This window comes from Lepidothrix coronata, unplaced genomic scaffold, assembly GCF_001604755.1.
Source record: "Lepidothrix coronata isolate B3197 unplaced genomic scaffold, Lepidothrix_coronata-1.0 Scaffold154, whole genome shotgun sequence".
Lineage (NCBI taxonomy): Eukaryota > Metazoa > Chordata > Aves > Passeriformes > Pipridae > Lepidothrix > Lepidothrix coronata.
The window spans coordinates 218,706-236,551 of record NW_016690334.1 but is presented as its reverse complement, the minus strand read 5'-3'; the positions used below and the strand labels follow the sequence as shown (position 1 = coordinate 236,551).

Genomic DNA, 17,846 nt, shown 5'->3' with positions numbered 1-17,846 from the left:
GACTGTGGGTGTGTTAGAGCAATTTAATTGTGCTTGGGTCAGGGTTTAACCCCACCAAGCCCCTCACAGCCCCTCACTCATTCCCCAACCAGTGGATCAGGGAGATAATCAGCTGGAAAACTCTGGGCTGAGTTACAGTCAGCTTAATAGGGCAGGCAAAAGCTGGGCACACAGGCAAAGCAAAACAAAACAAGGAATGAAGTCACTGCTTCCCATGGGCAGGCAGGTGCTCATCCACCTCCAGGAGAGCAGGGCCCCAGCACAGGTGACCTGGGAAGACAAACTCCATCACTCCCAGAGTCCCACCCCTTTCCTCCTTCTTCCTCCCACTTTCTATACTGATCATGATGTCCCATGGTCTGGGATATCCCTCTGGTCAGTTGGGGTCACCTGTCCTGGCTGTGCCCCCTCCCAGTTTCCCACACAGCCCCTCCCTGGTGTGGCACTGTGAGGGGCAGGAAAGGCTCCGGCTCGGCAAGAGCAGGAACATCTCTGCACTATCAGCCCTGTGTTCAGCACAAATCCAAAGCACAGCCCCACACCAGCCACTGGGAGGGAAAATAACTCCACCCCAGGCAAACCCAGCACGGCCTGAACAGCATCTCCTGGAGAAACAGGGACTAAACTGTTGGAGTGTTACTTCCAGTGCTCCAGTAAGGAGTGTTTAAGTGCTCTGGCTTGGTCTTTCCCAAAGGTGCTGCCAGACCATCATCATGTGGCAGACAGGGCTTGTGAAACATGGGGATGGTTCCTTGAGGCCTCAAGGGCAGGTTGGACGGGGTTTGGAGCAACCTGGGCTAGTGGAAGGTGCCCCTGCCCATGGCAGGGTGTTGGAACAGGATGAGCTTTAATATCCCTTCCCACCCAAACCATTCCATGGTTCTGTGACTCCCCACACCTGGGAGCTCAGAGGCTGATGAAAAGAGCTGTATCATGAGGCAGTTATTGTGGAGGATAAGAATTATGTTTCTAATCAAGTGGCAAAAGGAAGTTCCACAGGATTTTCTGTTTCAAGATTTAATTAGATCATACCTGCTTTGTATGTCATGTTTTCCCCCCTTTCACTTTCAATCACGCCAAGAAAAAAGCGAGACCCTCCACTTCCCCCTTCCTCCATTATTTCAGTGGACATAAGAGTATGATGTTATCCACATCTTCCATGGCATTAGAAATCCCCTCACCTTAATTCTGAGCCCATCAAGTTTTGAGACCCACATCTTCCCAGAGTTCATTTCCACCCAGGTCCTTGGGACCCTGATTTGTGCTGTTAACTGCTCGTTTTCACATCTGTTCTGCTGCAGCTGCCTGGGAAAATAGCAGGACAGGTTATTGATTTTTCCTTTATGCCAGTTTTCTGCTCTGTCAAGATCTGCCAAAGAGGAAAAAGAGGAGCTGCCCCACATTTCTTCCTCTGGAGGCAAATCAGCACCTCGATGAAAGGAGCAGATGGAAAACACTCCCGTTGTCTGCGCAGCTTTAAGGGGCTGAGCCCGACAGAGGGAAAGCTGTACTTGCTGTCCATGATGATCATATTGCCTTTGCTAAAGCCACTGATGTGCAGGAGGAAAAGGGGATTTGAGCCAATTCATTTCCTCCTGCAGCTGCTGGAGCAGCTGCCACCCCCAGCACGGGGCTCCCGCCGGGCACAGCCCGGGCTGGTGGCACTGCCCGGCAGGGAAGGGCAGCTCTGCCAGGGGGCTGGGCACAACCAGCTCCCCTCTGGGCCTTGGCATGGGGGCTGGAGGGGCACAAAGCCCCAGGCCCCTCCCTGGGTGGGTGGGTGGACACAGGTAGCAGCAGCAGCCGCAGTGGGCAGTGGTTTCCTGTTCCAGACTCCTGTGCCGGATTCTCTGCTGGATTTTAAGTGTTCTCTTGGCATCCTGACCAGGCTCCCCAGGGCAGTGGGCACAGCCCCAAGGCTGCCAGAGCTCAGGGAGTGTTTGGATGATCCTCTGGGGCACAGGGTGTGACTCTTGGGGATGGGCCTGTGCAGGGCCAGGAGTTGGACTTGGTGATACTTGTGGGTCCCTTCCAGCTCAGCACGTTCTGTGACTCTTTCCCTTGAGCACACTGACCTCAGCTCCAGTGACAGCCCGCTCCTGGGAGGCTGGATAACCTGTCAGGATGCATCAGGAAGCTCAGTGCATGAGCTATTTTTAGCTGTGCTGCCCTGTCCCTGTGCCACTCAGTGGGACCTCTCCAGGCTGATGTATCACTGCTGCTCACCTTTCATGCACCTCCCCTTTCAGTCCCTGTTTCCAGCTGATCCGAGCCCAGGGTTCTGCAGGAATTCACGAGTTGTGTCCCAGAGTTATTGACTTCATGATCAAACCAGCCTGAGGTCAGATTGCTCTCTGGGAGCAATCCTTGGTTTGGCTGTTCCTGCAGGAGATAACAGGTTGTCCTAAGGGTTGATGTTGTGCAGCTGTGTTTTAGGGAGGAGTTGGAGGCACAAATAGCAGCTTGTTCAGCATCCCAGGAATTCTGCTGTGGAGCAGGGAACCAAAGCCATCTCCTTCCAGCTGCAGGACAGCAGTGGCTCCCACAGGTACCTTCTGCTCTGCTTGATCAAAAACCCTGCAGTGAAGGGTGTAAAAGGTACACACTTGACCTGGAGTCCCAGCCTGCTGGGTTTGCTCTGTGTGAAGTGTCTGGTGCAAAGGTGGTGCAGGGCTGGGAGCAGTGTGTGGCATCAGGGGGGTGGCAGAGCCCAGCTGAGAGATCTCTGCAGGTTCCTGCAGGGAGGGAAGGGAGAAGAGCCATGGACTTTGTTTCAGGAGCACAAATCTCTGCACCAGCTCAGCCCCACAGCGTTCCCCTGTTGGCACTGGGCAGGGCTGGGTGAAACTCGGAGTGTTTAGTGGAGTTTGACTGATTCACAGACCTCAGGGGAAATGTGGAAAAATCCCGGTGAAATGCAGTTCTAAATCCCTCCGCAGTGAGACAAAGCAGGAGGGTCTGTGGAGAGCACGAGAGAGGTGTGATAATGTCTGAGGGGTGGCTGGTTGTGTTCTTAAGGTGTTTCCTGGTCCTGAGTTACCTGTTTATTGCTGGCAGGTCGCTGCAATGAGCGTTCTATCCCCCCGAAGCTGACTGTGTTGATGAGGGTGTTGACAGTGATGGAAAACAGGAGTGGGATGGGCTGTTAAGCTTGGCTCCACTTCCCTCCTTTGTGCACTAAAACGTGTGTGTGTTTTGGCAATTGGCTTCAGCCAGGGTTTATTCAGGGCAATTGATCTCTGCAGTAACAAGGCAGTGGATAAAACAAACACCTCCTGACACTTCCCCCTGTCCCAACCACAGCTGGAATTCAGAGGGGGGTCTGGTGCAGTGCCTAAATTCACTTTATGCTCCTCTGCCTGAGTGGTCTCTGCTCCTTCCAGCTGCAGCTGCCCTTGTGCTCTCGTGTCAGGGAGGGCACATTGGCAGCATCACTCCTGCCCTGAGATCTTAACTTCCCTGGTGGAGTTTGTGTGCATGTGAAGATCAAGAAACCCCTCCTGGAGCTCTCCCAGCTCTCCTGCTCCACGACTGTTTGGTCGGTTGCCTGCAGGAATTACAGTGACAGCAGCAGCAGTGCCCTCCTGTGCAAGTACCTTCCTGGGTTCATTTATCAGCTGATAAAATTCCCTCTTACAGCTGCAAGTCAGACGGGTGTGGAGCTGCCAATGATTCTCCTTGGCCTCTGTTCTCCCTGCACAGGCTCAGACACCAACATTGGGTGGGAATGCTGCTGTTTCAGCAGCTGGAGTTGCACAGAACTGCACCTGGCTGGGCTGCTCATCATCCCTGGGCACGGGTGGAGGGTGGCATTGCCCCTCATTCCTTAATGCCAAAAAAAAACCCCCACCTTGAACTCCCTGTATTTGAACAGGAAATCTGTTTTTCATAGGTTAGGGCCATAAAGCCTTTAAAGGATGTCAGTCTGAGTAAACATTTGATTACCTAAAATTTCAGGTTTCAGTGTGTTCACAGGGCCTTTTGGAGAGGTTTAGCCCCCCAGAAACGTCTGAGGAAGTTCAGACAGGGAGGAATCTGCTGGAGGCTGGTCCACCTGTATCCCTTCCTAAAGTGCTGCTTCTAACAGGCATTTGATGTTTGCACAATACATCAGAAACACAGAATTCTCTCCAGTGAAACAAAGAGGGATCCTTAATCACAGGCAGGAATTGCTAAGTCCAGTGGTCCAGCTGCCCCTGTAGCCCCAACACTCCTGTCTGCTGAACAAGCCCCTGCTCAAAAAGTCAATACTCAAAAACTCCTGCTCAGTAACTCAAAAAATGAGTTCTTTTCAGGCCAGAAGGACCCCACCGAAGCATTTTACTGTTGGCTGTAAAAGTTAAGTGATGTTAAGTACAGCAGGCTGTAAAAATCAGGACATTATTTCCTAATATGCTTCTCAGTTACAAAATCCAGAGCCTGGCTTGTTTAGAGAGCAGGAAAACTGGGCTCTGGGAAAGCTGCAGGATGCTGAAATACAGGTGGTGTTTAACTGGGGTGTGAAACGTGACTTTCACCGGGCTGGCAGCATTCCCAACAGCTCTCTGGAAGCACAGCCTTTCTCCTGGAGCCCTGGGCATGGTGGTGCTGCACTCACTGGGGTGTGTCCTCCTTCCCAACCTGTTCCTGGCTGGGGTGGGAGCTCATGGACAGAGGTGACACATCCCTGGGGCTCAGACTCCAGGCAGTGGGACACATCCCACTGCTCTCCCCACAGCTTCCCCCTGACCTGCTGGGGCAGGTGGAGCTGCAGGTGAGAAGGGAGATCTGGGGTTCCCCCCTGCTGGCCCAGCTGGAGCAGAACATTCTTGCTCTGGATGTGGCAGCAAAAGCTCTTTCAAGTCCCTGGGGGCTGCCCAGCAGTGCTGGAACCTCCATCAGCTGTTGGCTGAAAGGGACAGAGCATTCAGAGAATAATCCTGCCCAGATCCTGAAATAGAGCAGAGCTGACCTGTAAAAAATCCTGGCCACTCATCTGTTATCTTAAATTTGCTGTCTTTTCCTCCTGCAGGTCTCTGACCGGCCGAGGTGCTGTGGAATTAGATCCATTTTACATAACATAAATATTTAACAGCTCTGGAGCATGTAGTTTAATATTAAACAGACAGGCTTATAAATACTTCAGAATTATAGGTGCTGTCACACTACATGGAAATGGTTTGATAGGATCTAGGAGAAATATTTAGGTTTGACAGGAGAGGAAGTGATGAGGGTTAGAGGGAATCAGCCACATTTTTAACTGCTGGTGGAGCCCATAAAAAAAAAAACAACACCAAGAAAAGTTGTGCAGCTTCTGTTCTTGAAAGGCAATTTGGGTGAGTTTCCTCCCCCTCAGGAAACAACAGACTGGTTCCCACCCTACTCTCTTCAAGGAATGAAAACATTCACAATCTTAAGAAAACACTGCAGAGAAAGCAGAACAATTCAGTAGCCAATGCTCGTGAGATCTCACTGGTTGGAAGCGGGTCCATTCAGTGGGGGATTATCTTTATTAGAAAGACAAGTGGGACTTAATCAGGGATTTAGATGCTCTTGAGCCTTGTTAGTTTAAGCCCATGTACTACATTTTGCCACCTAAGAGAGTTTAAAGTTTATTATTGGTGGGTTTGCTTTAAAGAAAATAAACAAAATCCCCACCTGCCCTGCTGGGACCGGCTGTGCCTGAGCCAGGAGCAGCTCGGCCTTCACAGGGGAGGGGGACAGCACTGACCAAAACCTGGGGACTGTTTCAGTTCTCCCTTCTGCCCACCAGCTTCCTGTGTGATCCCTGAAAGTCATTTCTCTCCCCAGCAGGTTCTCCAGGCACGTGGGGTCCAATTTCCCGTGAAATCTTCCAAATGCATTTCAGGATTAGCCCCTCCAGGCCTCTGTTCCCATCTGTGAGACAGAGATAAAGCAGAACTCGAGAGAAATGCGTTAAAATAAAAGGGAGGTACATTTTATCCCATAGGAGGCTGAACTATAAGTAATAAAAGCAGGGAAGTTGTGTGTATTTCTGGTTCACCCATCAGCAGTGCAGGTGGGTTCTCTGTGCCAAAGTCATGGCAAAACTCACTTTTTCTGTGTATATTCTGTATCCTGTAAGAATGTGGAATGACATGCGAAGGGACATGACTTCCAAACATTCTGGCACATTCAAACCTCTGGAGTTTTAGTATTCTGTGACAGTTTCATGACATACCATAGCTTACTTCCTACCTCTGAAGTTGGCTGTAGCATTCCCAGGTAATGTGTTTTGTCTCTGATGAATTCTGCTACCACAGCACAGCTACAATGTTCAATGCAATGTGATTTTCCAGTGCAGTGGGGTTACCAGGAATGGTGATTGTACAAAGGAACTTGAGTCAGCTCTTCCATCAGAAATATTTCAGTTTATGGCCTGAAAAGGCAGAGAAGGCACAGAGGCTTCTATGCACGTTGGAGACATTCCCTGTGGGGTTGGTGTGGAGTTGGGAGCTGTGGGCTGAGCTGGGCCAATCCCTGATGCAGAGATTTCTTGGAAGGTGTGCCCTGAGCACTGGTTAATTTTTATCCTGGAGCATATGTCTGAATCCAGCATCAGACCTTTGCAGCCAAAAAACAGTGTCCAGGGTCAGTACAAAGTGTGGTGAAGAGCCCCAGGTGAGTTTTAGTGAACCAGCCTTTCCAAAGAATGCTGATGTTTCCTGAGTTCCCACCTGGCAGGGCCTCGGGCAGTGATGGTCTCTGTGATGTTCCCTGTCCACCTGCCCAAGTGTTTCACTGATTGAGAGAGGAGCTGCTTTTGCACGTGAGAGCAAAGCTCTAACACACTGCTGGCTCAGTTTGGTTCTTATTTCAACCAGAGCCAAATGTCAGGAGAAGACTCTCCCTTTGTGCCTCAGATTTATGCTCCTTTTGCCCAAGGAGAGCCTTTGGGTCAAGCCCTTGGACAGTCAAAGGCGAGGCAGGTCCATGAGCAAGGTGGGGTTTTCCAGTGCTGTTGTAAGGATCCAGGTGTTCCCACTGAGGTCAGTGAGCATCCCAGACAGAGAGCAGGTCCCAAAGGCCTCGGAGTCCGAGGGTGACGTGTCTGTGTCACAGCCCCACCAGGGCCCTCTGTGTTCACCAAAGGGCTCCTGTCCCTGAGTTACCGCCGGGGAGGGACGAGCAGCGTGGGGAGGGGAGGTGTTTGCTGCAGAGGAAGGCTGGACTTTCCAGGGCCTGCACTGCAAGGAGAAGGAGCAGGTCCAAGGGATGGACTTTGCAGGACTGTTGCTGCTGTGCCTGGGTCCCACAGAGCAGGCAGGAGCTGTCCCCTCACAGCAGGAGCTGTCCCTGGGGTGACACTGCAGACCCCGCCGGGCGCCGTCCGTCACCCGGGAGCTGGTGTCCAGAACAGCAGCAGGTCTTCAGGAGCTAAAAACTGAGAGACAGCTCCTTTTCTCCTAATTTAATTTAATTTTTATCAGTGGTGACTGTTTACATTTGTGCTGTCAGGCTGAAGGACAGCACCAGCCACTGCACAAACACTCTAGTTCTGGCTCGGGGAAACAGTCGCTACATTTGGATGCCTTTGGGACCTTCCCAAATCCTTGTCAATTCGTGTCAGCAGTGTCAACTTGGCATGTTCCAGCCACTGCCAGGACTGCTGTCAGACAGCCCTGTGTGACAGGGTTTCAGCTTTATACCATTGTGCAGGACAGTTGTTCATGTCCCACTCTTTAGACACTGTTAAGTAACTGAAACCTGGATCCCCCGGGTTATTGGGCACCTGTTTCTTTGCTGATTGCAGCTCTCACATGACATCTTTGTTTTCCCTTCACCAGGGTGAACCAACTTGTGATGCCACCAGCCTCTGTGAAAGTCTGAGATGGTGAGTGACCCAAACCAGCAATAGGTTTCAAGCTGCCCCTGTGCCCCAAACTCCCTGCCCACCCACTCCTTTCCTCATTATTGGAGAGGAGTTTCCTTAGCCAGCCCTGGTCTGCACCTTTGCTCCCTTCAAACCAGAGGAAATCAAGAATGGGGAACCCAGGGGTCACCTCAAATGTCCTTTGTGGTATCGAGCTGCTTCCAGAACCTGGTGCTCCCTTCTTTGAGCAGGTGAGACCAGGTAACCTCTGTCCCCTGACCAGCAGCAGGTGTGACTGTCCCAGCCAGAACTGAGAACATCCCTGGTGTTCACAAACCTGCTGCCCTGCTCTGGGTCCAGCACCAGCTGCCCTCAAACCACCGTTCTTAACTTCTCCCAAACCTTTGTTTTCTGGCAGCACCTGATCTTTCCTGTTGTTGCTGGACTGTCCCCACTGCCACCCTCGATCCAGGGTGACAACTCTGAGCCAGAGGGACCATCCCCTTCCTGCTGCCCTCCCTTCTCCCCCGTGTCCATGTTGTCCTTATCACTCCCCCACAGCCACAGCGGTCACAAACACTTCCCAGCACTTCACTGGAGCCAGAATTAATTAAAGCAACTTTTTGAAGAGGAGGTTTCTTTCCCCATAAATTAAATGCACTGAAAGAGTAATCAGAAAATCAGAACTCAGTAAGACACTTAAGAATGGCCTTTTGAGGGAAAAGATTTCAGACAATCTCTAGCACAGCAGATGTGTTATTTCCACAGAGGGGAGTGGATTCTGGGATAGGGCTGCCAGGAGCTTGCAGGCTCTGGGCTGGATGTGTGCTCACACATTATTATTTATCAGTAGCTCTGAGATAAAAGTTTGGGGGTTGTTTTGTTTGTTTGTTTGTTTGTTTGTTTTTTAAAAACAAATCTGAGAGGAAATACAAGATGGTGTTGCTGAGACTTGCCTTATAAAAGTGACCACTTGGGTCCTGGGCACAGCAAGGCTTTTCACTGCACTTTCTTCTTTTTTGGTCTAGTTTTGTGCAGGTTGAGATAAACCAGGCCACTGTCATAGGGAATTGTTCTGTAACTGAGCAGTCACTGATTTTTAAGGTCAGGGGCAATTTCTTGCATAACATGGAGCACAGACCCTCTGACAGGAAATCCTGTAGTGATAGAACTGGTTATCCCTGCCCTGTTACCTTGGAAAGCTGCTGGATAGGCCCCAGAGTGCACGAGGGGCTCCTCAAAGCCAACCTGGGCCACCAGCAGTGCCTGCTCTGCCCTGGCAGCAGCCAGAGCTGGGCTGTGCTGCTGGGCCCTCCAAGGGACAGCAGGTTGGAAAATGACAATTTAAGGCACGAGGCAGTGCCTCTTTTCTTTAATAAACTGAGGGGGTTAAAAACAGCCTAACAAAAATATCCCTGTAATCTGCTGAGCTGCTTCATCAGGAACAGTTGTACTTACACACCTGGCAAACAGCACATGGTTGATGCCCCAAAATACTGCAGACAGGAGCTACACCTGCTGCTGGTCACCTCCTGGAGGAGGCTGTGCCTGGATCACAGGGCATTTGTTTCCCATTCCAAACAGCTACAGCACATCCCAAAGTGCTGCCTCCACCCTGGGCAGGCTTTGCTGGCCCTCCTTACACAGAGACAAAGGGTCTCTGAGCTGGCCCTGCCCCAAAGCTGGGATACACCTTTACCAATCCATCCCTGTGACCTCCCCATTAACCCCCTTCCCTTCCCCGTTCCCAGGTGCCACCGAAGGAAAGGACACGTGGACTCTGCTCCCACCACACCAATCTCAAGCTCGAAGCCCTTCCGTGCTGGATACCAGTGGATCCTCCAGCTCCACACCACCCCGAGGGGTTCTCCAGCACCAAATCCATCCCCCCCACTCCAGCCTGCGGGGTCAGGCAGCAGGAGATGGAGCAGGGCAGGCGGGGACACGGGACCTGCTGCAGCACAGGGACATCTGTTCCTCTGAGCATCAGCAACTGGCCCCCGGACCCGAAACGTGCTGCCCACGTGAGTGACTGTAGATTGTGTACATGGTTCTAGTTGTAGCCAATGAAGCCCACGTGGTTTGTAGGACTGGTGTCCTATGGAATGCTGCTGCTCTGCCAGCACTCCCACACCCACCGACTGCACTAGCTGGGGACCCGCTCTGTACATCACCTTTGCTTTGACACTGAAGGCTCAACTCAGATTATTATTTTTTATTTAAATATGTCATAAGATGCTTTATCTCTGCTGAAGACATTAGATGAGATATATATATATATATATTTAGATAGACAGTTTTTATTTAAACGTTTAAAACCTGGAGCTGCCTGTGCAACCACAGCAGACATGAGTAACGTCCACAGCTCTCCTTGGCTCAGTGCCCTGCAAGAGTTCCAGTGGGTGACCTCCCTGTCACCTGAGGCTGAGCAATGGGCAGAGGAGAGTCTCACTGCACTGGGAATGCTGGTGGTTGTCACAGAAAGGCCCAGTACATTGGACAGAAATCCCTATGGGCTCTGGAGTTTTCAAATTCAGCCTCGCCTGGGAGGTTCACAGGCTTTTAAAATACCAAAATCCACCTGGCTGAATCGCTGAACCTCGGGCCTGGGAGTGCAATACTGCTGTGCCAGTGACCTCGTGCTTTGTTTACATGATGCCATATCACACGGACTGTCGATGCTAATTCTCCCTGTCAGTGTTCCAAAGCAGTGGCTGATACTCTGTTTCCTGGGAGCAGCGTTATGGCTCCTGCACACCCAACCCTGCCCAGTCCAAGTGCTCTCCCTGGGGTGTCACCTGTACCTTCACAAAGGTGCGTTTGAGACCTTTCAGACAAGGCCAGTGTCTGAACTGGGCGAGTCTCAAGTGCAGGGACGTGTCACGGGGCCGCTTCACTGGGGTTTTGTTTCCTTGTTCCCTGCCCTTGGCCTCCAGGAGCCAAAGTGATGCCGTGCCAGGTGGGTGCTGCAGCAGTGTGGGGGAGGAAGGAGAGCACAGAGAGCACAGCCCCTGCCCAGCCAGGCTGCCTCACACGGGGCTCCGTGAGCTCCCCACCCCTGTCCCGCAGGTCAGATCCCCCTCCAGCTCACACCTCGAGCAGGGGAAGGCCCCTCCTGTGCTCGTGGCTCACCAGGGGCTGCAGTTGGGCTCCAAGCAGGACTAAATCAGCTCAGGAAATGCCAGACTGGGACTGGATGCAGGTTAAGGCTGGAAGCTGCTGTCCTGGCTGTGCCACAAGGTTGCCCAGAGACACAGGAAGGTCCTGTTGGTAAATCTGGCTTTACCTCCCATTCCCTTCCAGGATGTGCTGGGACCTACAGCACAGCCTTGCAGTGGGGATGGTTGTGATTCCAGGTGCTCACCCCACAGCCAGTCCCTGCCCAGGCAGGTTCCAGAGGTGGCTCCTGTCACCCCGTGAGCCTTCCCCCTCCTCAGACCCCACAGGACTCCTCTGCAAAGGCTCTGTCACCTAAAATACCTTAACAACAGCTCTAAGATTTAGTTAAAGAACCAGAGCCAGAAGTGTTCCTCGAGTGCCTGGGCATCCTCTGGAGAACAGCAAGTGGGTGCTAGAAATAACAAAGCAAAGCAAATCCCAAACAATGCTTCACTTCCCACCTCGTGCCACTGTTTACATTGGTAGGGGAAACTCGGCCTCTGCAGTGTGGGAGCCAAACTCTTGGCTTTAAAGGCACATGAATTTCTGATTCCTGTTAAGAAATTCCTTCTTAAGCTGTTTAAAAAGAAACAAAAAGCAACCCAACAATCAGTCATTTCATCTCAGAGACCAAAGAAGATTAACCACATTTCCGAAATTGCTTTTCCAATAGGCTCCCTCTGTTGTAGCATTTACTGTCAACAAAATGAAACATTCCTGCTAAGGTTCAGAGATTAGGAATTCTCCTTAAACTTAATTCTCTGGAGTCAGCCATGACAAGGGAGCTGAAGTGGTTTGTAGTGTCCTTGTCTGTGACAGGCCCTGGTCCCTGTCAGAGCTCGGTGCTGTCAGGGGCTGGTTTTATCTTCTGAAGGAAATGCTGTGGGCTCTGTTGAACAAGAGGGAAGGGAGCAAGCAAGGGAGTGAAAAATGAGTCTTACCTGCACCAAGGGATCCCTGAATCCCTGCTCCCACATGTTCTGGGCTAGGAGAGGGAGGCTCAGGCTCCTCCCAGTTCCCCTGGGTCTGTGGGACCTACAATGTCAGGTTCACTCACCAGGGTCTGTGCAGTGCCCAGAGGGCACCAGGGAGGCTCCAGGCTGCCCTCAGTGACCCACGAGGGTTTTCTTCTCCTCCACTCCGTAAAGGGGATTTTCTAAAGCATTAACTGCCCCCTCCCAGCTGATCCTGCACTGGCACTGCTGCCCAAGCAATGGTTTGTACACAGGGAGGGGAACTGAGGCAGCAGGAACTGCCCAGAGAGGCAAGAAAATAACCCAAAAGGCAGCAAAGTGCCAACCCAAGTGGCTCCAGCTGCCATCGCTCCCAGGGCAGGTCTGGGCGGCCCCAGGAGCCTCTCCCCTTTCAGACTGGCCAAGGGAGACCCTCAGGGTGAGACTAACCCCCCCAAAAGACTGGCTGTGCTCTGGGAAGCAGAGTTCTCTCAGCACCCTCCATCCAGCTGCTTGTTTTCTTCCCCATTTGCTTTATTGTTTGGTAAACCAGCACTTACAATCACTTTTACTATGTGATGTATGGGAGTATTAGTATATTTTTCTTGTTATACAAGGGAGGAGTATAAAATAGTTTTCTGATTTCTTTCAGAAGCAAATGACTATTTTATTTTTTAAGAGCAATTGATTGTGAATCTCAGAGTATAAAAAAAAAAAGATAAATAAGCCAAATATATACCTTTATGTAAATTAAGAAATAAAAGTATTTAAAATGTACCTCCTGGCTCCTTTTCTTGTGTCACCTCTTGGTTGTGGTTGCTGGGCTGATCCCTGGGACAAGGCTGCTCCACACAGCACCCCCTCCAGCGTCCTTTTCCTTCAGCACAGGGCAAGTGTTCAGGCCAGGACACCCCTAAAGCAAAGGACCTGTGGCTGAAACCACCACCCCTTTTGGCAGCACCATCTCAGGGCTTTCAGCTCAATCATTCTGTGTCAGTGACTTGATTAAGCATAATTTTATAAATTGTGATGTTCCAGCAGATGGGCTCTGAGGCTCAGCAGCTTTAGCTGGGTTTGGGTCATGGACATACCCACGTGTGCACCCACACCCCCTCCCCTTCATGAACCCTGGCTCTGTAGAGCCACCAAGGCCACCCACGCTCTGACAAACAACAGCCTCGTGGGCTGGCACAGGGTGGGCACCCTGACCCTCTCCAGCCCCTGCTGTGCAGCACCTCATGGAGCCCAAGCTGGCACTGTTGTGTCCTGCTGTCTCTGGTGCCTTTACCAGAGTTGTAACAGAGGGGCTGACTGCATGGCAACCTCTCCTGAGCAGCTCCAGCACTGCACCCATCTCCCAGTGTCCCTGGCAAAATCTCTGTATGACACCTAGGACAGTACTTAAAAAATCACAGACTCACAGAATGGGTTGGAGGGACCTTAAAGCTCATCCCATTCCACCCCCTGCCATGGGCAGGGACACCTTCCACTAGCCCAGATTGCTCCAAACCCTGTCCAGCCTGGCCTTGGACACTTCCAGGGATGGGGCAGCCACAGCTCTGGGCAGCCTGTGCCAAGGCCTCACCACCCTCTCAGGACTCCACATCCCTCTCTGGACCTCACTGCCCAGGGCCTGTGGCTGTTTTCTTGCATCCAGAAGAACCCTCGAGCTCTTCTCACTGCCAAAGAGCTCTGGGCAGCTGAAAAGAAAAGGCTTCATTAAAATCAAAGCATGCCCTGTCCCCTGAAGTCCTGAAGGTCGAGCGACAGACAGGACATGAAATCAAGTAAAATGAAACCTTTGTGATTGTTAAAAGGCACAAACAAGTGCTGCTGCAACAGGATTTGACTTAGTGGATTAGTGACTGCTTTCTCTAAGCTGTGCATCAAGCCAGCCTACAGCCAGGTAATTTAATTGGCAAGAGAGTTGTTAGTGAAGCAGGACTCTCACCGTGCCCTGCAGCTCTCCTGTCCCCTCTCCCCTTGCCTGTTCCACAGGCACTGGAGACTGAGCACCCCATGGCCACGGCGAGGCAGAGCTCACTCACCTCTCCAGCTCAGCCACTGACATCTGGCACTGCCCAGCTGCCACCCCTCTGTCACAAACAACAGCTGGCACTGCTTTAACCTTGTGCTTTGCCCTTCCCAGAACGGGTGATGAGCTGATCCACATGAACTCTTCACCGCAGTGACCCTGGCAGGTATCCCAGAGCAGCTCAGCCCAGCTCCATGGCCTCAGCTCACTCATGTGGGCAAGGACCTGCCCAGAGCAGTGGCCACAGCAGGAGTGTGGTGGCTCTGGGTGCCACACACGTGCTCTCTGGAAGCAGGTGAAGGTTCCCCCCCTGAGCTGCCTGGAGAGAGCCCTCTCATCCAGCTCCCTCTCCTGCTTCCCACCCCCACCCCTGCCTGCTGTTCCTCCTCTAGTTCTGCACAGCAGTGGCACAAAGTCCCGGGATGTCCTACTTAGAGGCACAGAGAAGGAAAGGGATCATCAGTGAGAGTGTTCAGATCTGAGCCCTTGCTCCCCTCTGGATCACTGAACACAGGCAGCCCTGACCTGCAGCCTCCTGTGCACTGCATTTGCACAACACAGGGAAAGGCATCACTCTGGGGACAGCTGGAGGGGCTGAGCTGGGATTGAGGTTTTAACCAGGCAATGAACCAGCTTTCAACAGTAAATGGCAGAGGCAGGGCAGCATCCCCAGTGCCCACAGGCCCCTTTGGAGCAGAGGGTCTTTTTCCTGGAGACAGGATTGGCAATAATTGCCAACACCTGCCTGGGAACAAAGACCGGCAGCTCTTCTGCAGGCTGCAACAGCAGCTCTTGCAGTCAAGATCCTTCAGCCACCTCCAGAGGAATAAGTGGTATGGGAAAAAAGGTTCAGCAGGACGAGTCCAGTCCTAAACTGCTCTATTGGAGCACCACAGAGATGCAGGGACCAGCCACCTCCCTGAGGGTCTGGTCTGCACTGCCCTGTCACACCCCAGCAGCCCAAGTCTCCATCCTGTTTGGGGACCTCTGTGAACCCTCCTGAGGTTGGAGGCCAACAGTGAGCAGGGTGAGGCTGCCCTTCACCTCCTGCCCCAATCTGTGCCACTACCTGAAGAGTGCTTGACTTGCAGGGTCCAGAGCTTGCCAATTCCTCCTCTTCCAAGAGCTGCATCCTCCCAGGCAACACCAGAGAGCTCCTCAGTCCTGCCTCCCCCGGGAGCTGGGGAAAGCTGGCTGTGGAGGCAGGAAGGACATTCTCTGCTGAACCCTGCCAGCCAGTGGGCAAAACTCCAGCCCTCACCTGCTGCCCCAGGAGCCAGTGCACTCCTTGGATGTGCAGCAGAGCCTGTGGGATCTCTGCTGGGACAGGGAAATGGGAAGCTGCACCTACCTGTGGCCAGCAATGGGCTGTGCCTGTGTCCCTGCCAGCTGCTGTCTCACAGGGACTCCCGTGCCATTTGAGAAGAGAATCATTGCAAAGGCAGATAAATAGCCACAGGCAAACAGCCCTTTGCAGCTCTCCTCTCACTCCCTCCAAAAGCAACATGACATTTCCAGTGCCCTTATCTCTGCCTGGTGGTACAGACCCACCTGTGGGATGAGAGCTGAAGGCACAGCAGGCACAGCCCTGCTCCAGGCCCTTCCCTCTGCCAGGAGCCAGCACCAAACTCCTCTGCAGGAGGGAGGAGAGCACTGGGGCCTTCACAGAATCACAGAATCACTGAGGTTGGGAAAGAGTTTTGGGATCATCAAGTCCAACCACTGACCCAGCCCTGCTCCCTCAGATGCTGGGAGAGGAGTCGGGGGGGGGACAAGGAAGGGAGGGAGGAGGCAACTACAATATAAATAGTGTTTCAAACACTTTGAGACTCAGCTCTCAACAAGAACCAGGTACACAACACATGGGAGAACTTGCTCCTGGTGCTCTCCAAAGAGGTGACAGCATTCCAGCAGTCTGGAGCCTGGGGATAAATAAGCAGATGCAATTCCAAGCAGCCACCTTCCCAGACTGTTTGTTGTAAGCCTGCTGTTCCAGGTGCCCTGCATGGCTGCACACAGGCTGCTGGCCTGGCAGAGTGGCCAATCAATCAACCATTTCAATTGTTTCACTGATTTATTGATGTCCCTGCTCTACCACAGGGGCCACGACCCCTCCTGCACCCAGGAGCAAACAGGCAAGAAAACCAGATCATAGTAGTTACTGACAACACCAGAGTGGCCAAACTGGGAATATCTGACCCCTGAGTTTGCTTGTGCAAAACCCTTTAAACCCAGACATTTCAGAGGCTGCATCTCCCAGACTGGAAAAGCTGTGAGCCCTGTGGGGCCCAGGCAGGACAGGAATGAGCCTTTAGGAGCTGCTTCTGAACCCAACACACGGCTTGACCACAAGACTCAGCAGTGCCAGCACACCTACCCAGCTCCCCAGGGAATCCAAACCAGCCTCTCACTTCTGCCTTTGGAAATCATGGAGACAGGAGACAGGAGACTCTGGCACTGCCAGAGAAGAGAGTGGGCATCTCCAAGAGCCTGAAGGATATTCAACCTCCTGAAGCTCCCTGTGCTCTAGGCTGAACCCTCCACACAAGCCAGACCCGCAGCTTTAGAGCTCAGCATCGTGGAAGGTTTATTTAAAAGTCATGGAGGGCATAAAAACTATAGTTAAAAAAGATATTACAACAGTCTACTGAGCCATGCTAGCCATGCCAGCCATGAGTGAGTCCATGGAGTTTACTCCTGCAGCACTGCAGTTTTTTTCTCTTTTCTTTTCTTCTTGGCTTTGTCCTGCTTCTGCTGGTTGGCTTTGCCCTGCTTCTGCTGGGTCTCCTGGAGGACACTCCCCTTGGGTTTCTTTGCAGCTGGAACCTGCTCAGCTTCATCACCTGCATCCTGTTTTCTTTTTCTGTTTTTGTTTTTCCTCTTCTTCTTCTTCTTGTCAGCCACAGCATCTCCTCCATTAACAGCGGGGAGGGTCCCACCGCCCGCCTTTGCCACTCCGTTCTCCCTGACCCCTTTGTTGGGATTCTTGTGTTTGCTGCCACCAGGCACGAGGCCTTTCTTCTGCTTGGGGGCCTCTGTTCCCAGGGGCTGCTCCTCTGGGGCTGCTGGTTCTCCATCTCCAGCCGGTGCTGTCCCGTTCTCCTGGGTGCCTTTCTTGCGATTCTTGCGTTTCTTGGTCTCTGGCAGGAAGCCTTTCTTCTTCCTCTTCAGCGGCTCCGTGTCCTGCACAGGCTTACTGGCTGTCTTGTCCTTCTTGGGCTTCCTGCAGAGAGAATGCCAAAAACCAAGAGCAACTCAATTTACAGCCAGGGAAGAGTGTGATCCGTGTGACAGGCAGTCCGTGAAGCACAGCAGAGGTGCAGGAAGCACGGGGAGCTGCGAGGATGAGTGTTATCCCTGGAGCTGTTCCTGAGCCTGCACAGGGACTGAAAGGAACAGCAGGAGCTGGACCGGGACCGATCAAAGCACGTGGAGATGTGAGGAAGAACCCCCCATTCCATGGTCAGGGTGTGCTTACCCCCACCTCGAGCACACCTGCCTGTGGCCCCGTGCAAGGCTACTGAGACACTGTCTGTCTGTCTGTCCGAGGTGACAGCCCAGCAAGGCCTTCGCTGTGCTACACAATTGTCCAGCAAGAACCTCCAAGAGCCCATTCCAGTTCCACCAGGGCAGCCTTTGTGTGCCTGCATGGCAGCCACTGCTGCTGCTGTTCTGACAGCAACTGCCCCAGCACCCAGCCTGTGCTGCTCTGCACCAGAGAGGGGCCCAGAGAGGGGGCCCAAAAAGGACCCAGGCTCTAATTCCACGGCCTGGTTTTCAGTGTGAAGCACTGAAGCATAATCACTGAATGCTCCTCAGCTTCCAGAGCTGCAAGGCACCCACTCAAAGAGCCAGGCTGGGGATCCCTGGAGGGGACTGAAGGTTC

General features: G+C 52.5%; 2 protein-coding genes across 2 annotated transcripts in view; one reads left to right on the top strand and one right to left on the bottom strand.

Annotated features, from left to right (window-relative positions):
- The window catches only part of SPNS2 (sphingolipid transporter 2), a 132,657-nt gene extending 119,969 nt beyond the window's left edge, over positions 1-12,688 (top strand). The window contains exons 12-13 of the mRNA XM_017828836.1: positions 7,788-7,834; positions 9,565-12,688. Of these exons, the coding sequence (XP_017684325.1) occupies positions 7,788-7,830 (43 nt within the window). The 3' untranslated portion in view covers positions 7,831-7,834; positions 9,565-12,688. The remainder of the gene's footprint in view (positions 1-7,787; positions 7,835-9,564) is intronic.
- Positions 12,689-16,527: 3,839 nt separating this feature from the next.
- The window catches only part of MYBBP1A (MYB binding protein 1a), a 56,313-nt gene continuing 54,994 nt past the window's right edge, over positions 16,528-17,846 (bottom strand). The window contains exon 27 of the mRNA XM_017828969.1: positions 16,528-17,183. Within this exon, the coding sequence (XP_017684458.1) occupies positions 16,652-17,183 (532 nt within the window). The 3' untranslated portion in view covers positions 16,528-16,651. The remainder of the gene's footprint in view (positions 17,184-17,846) is intronic.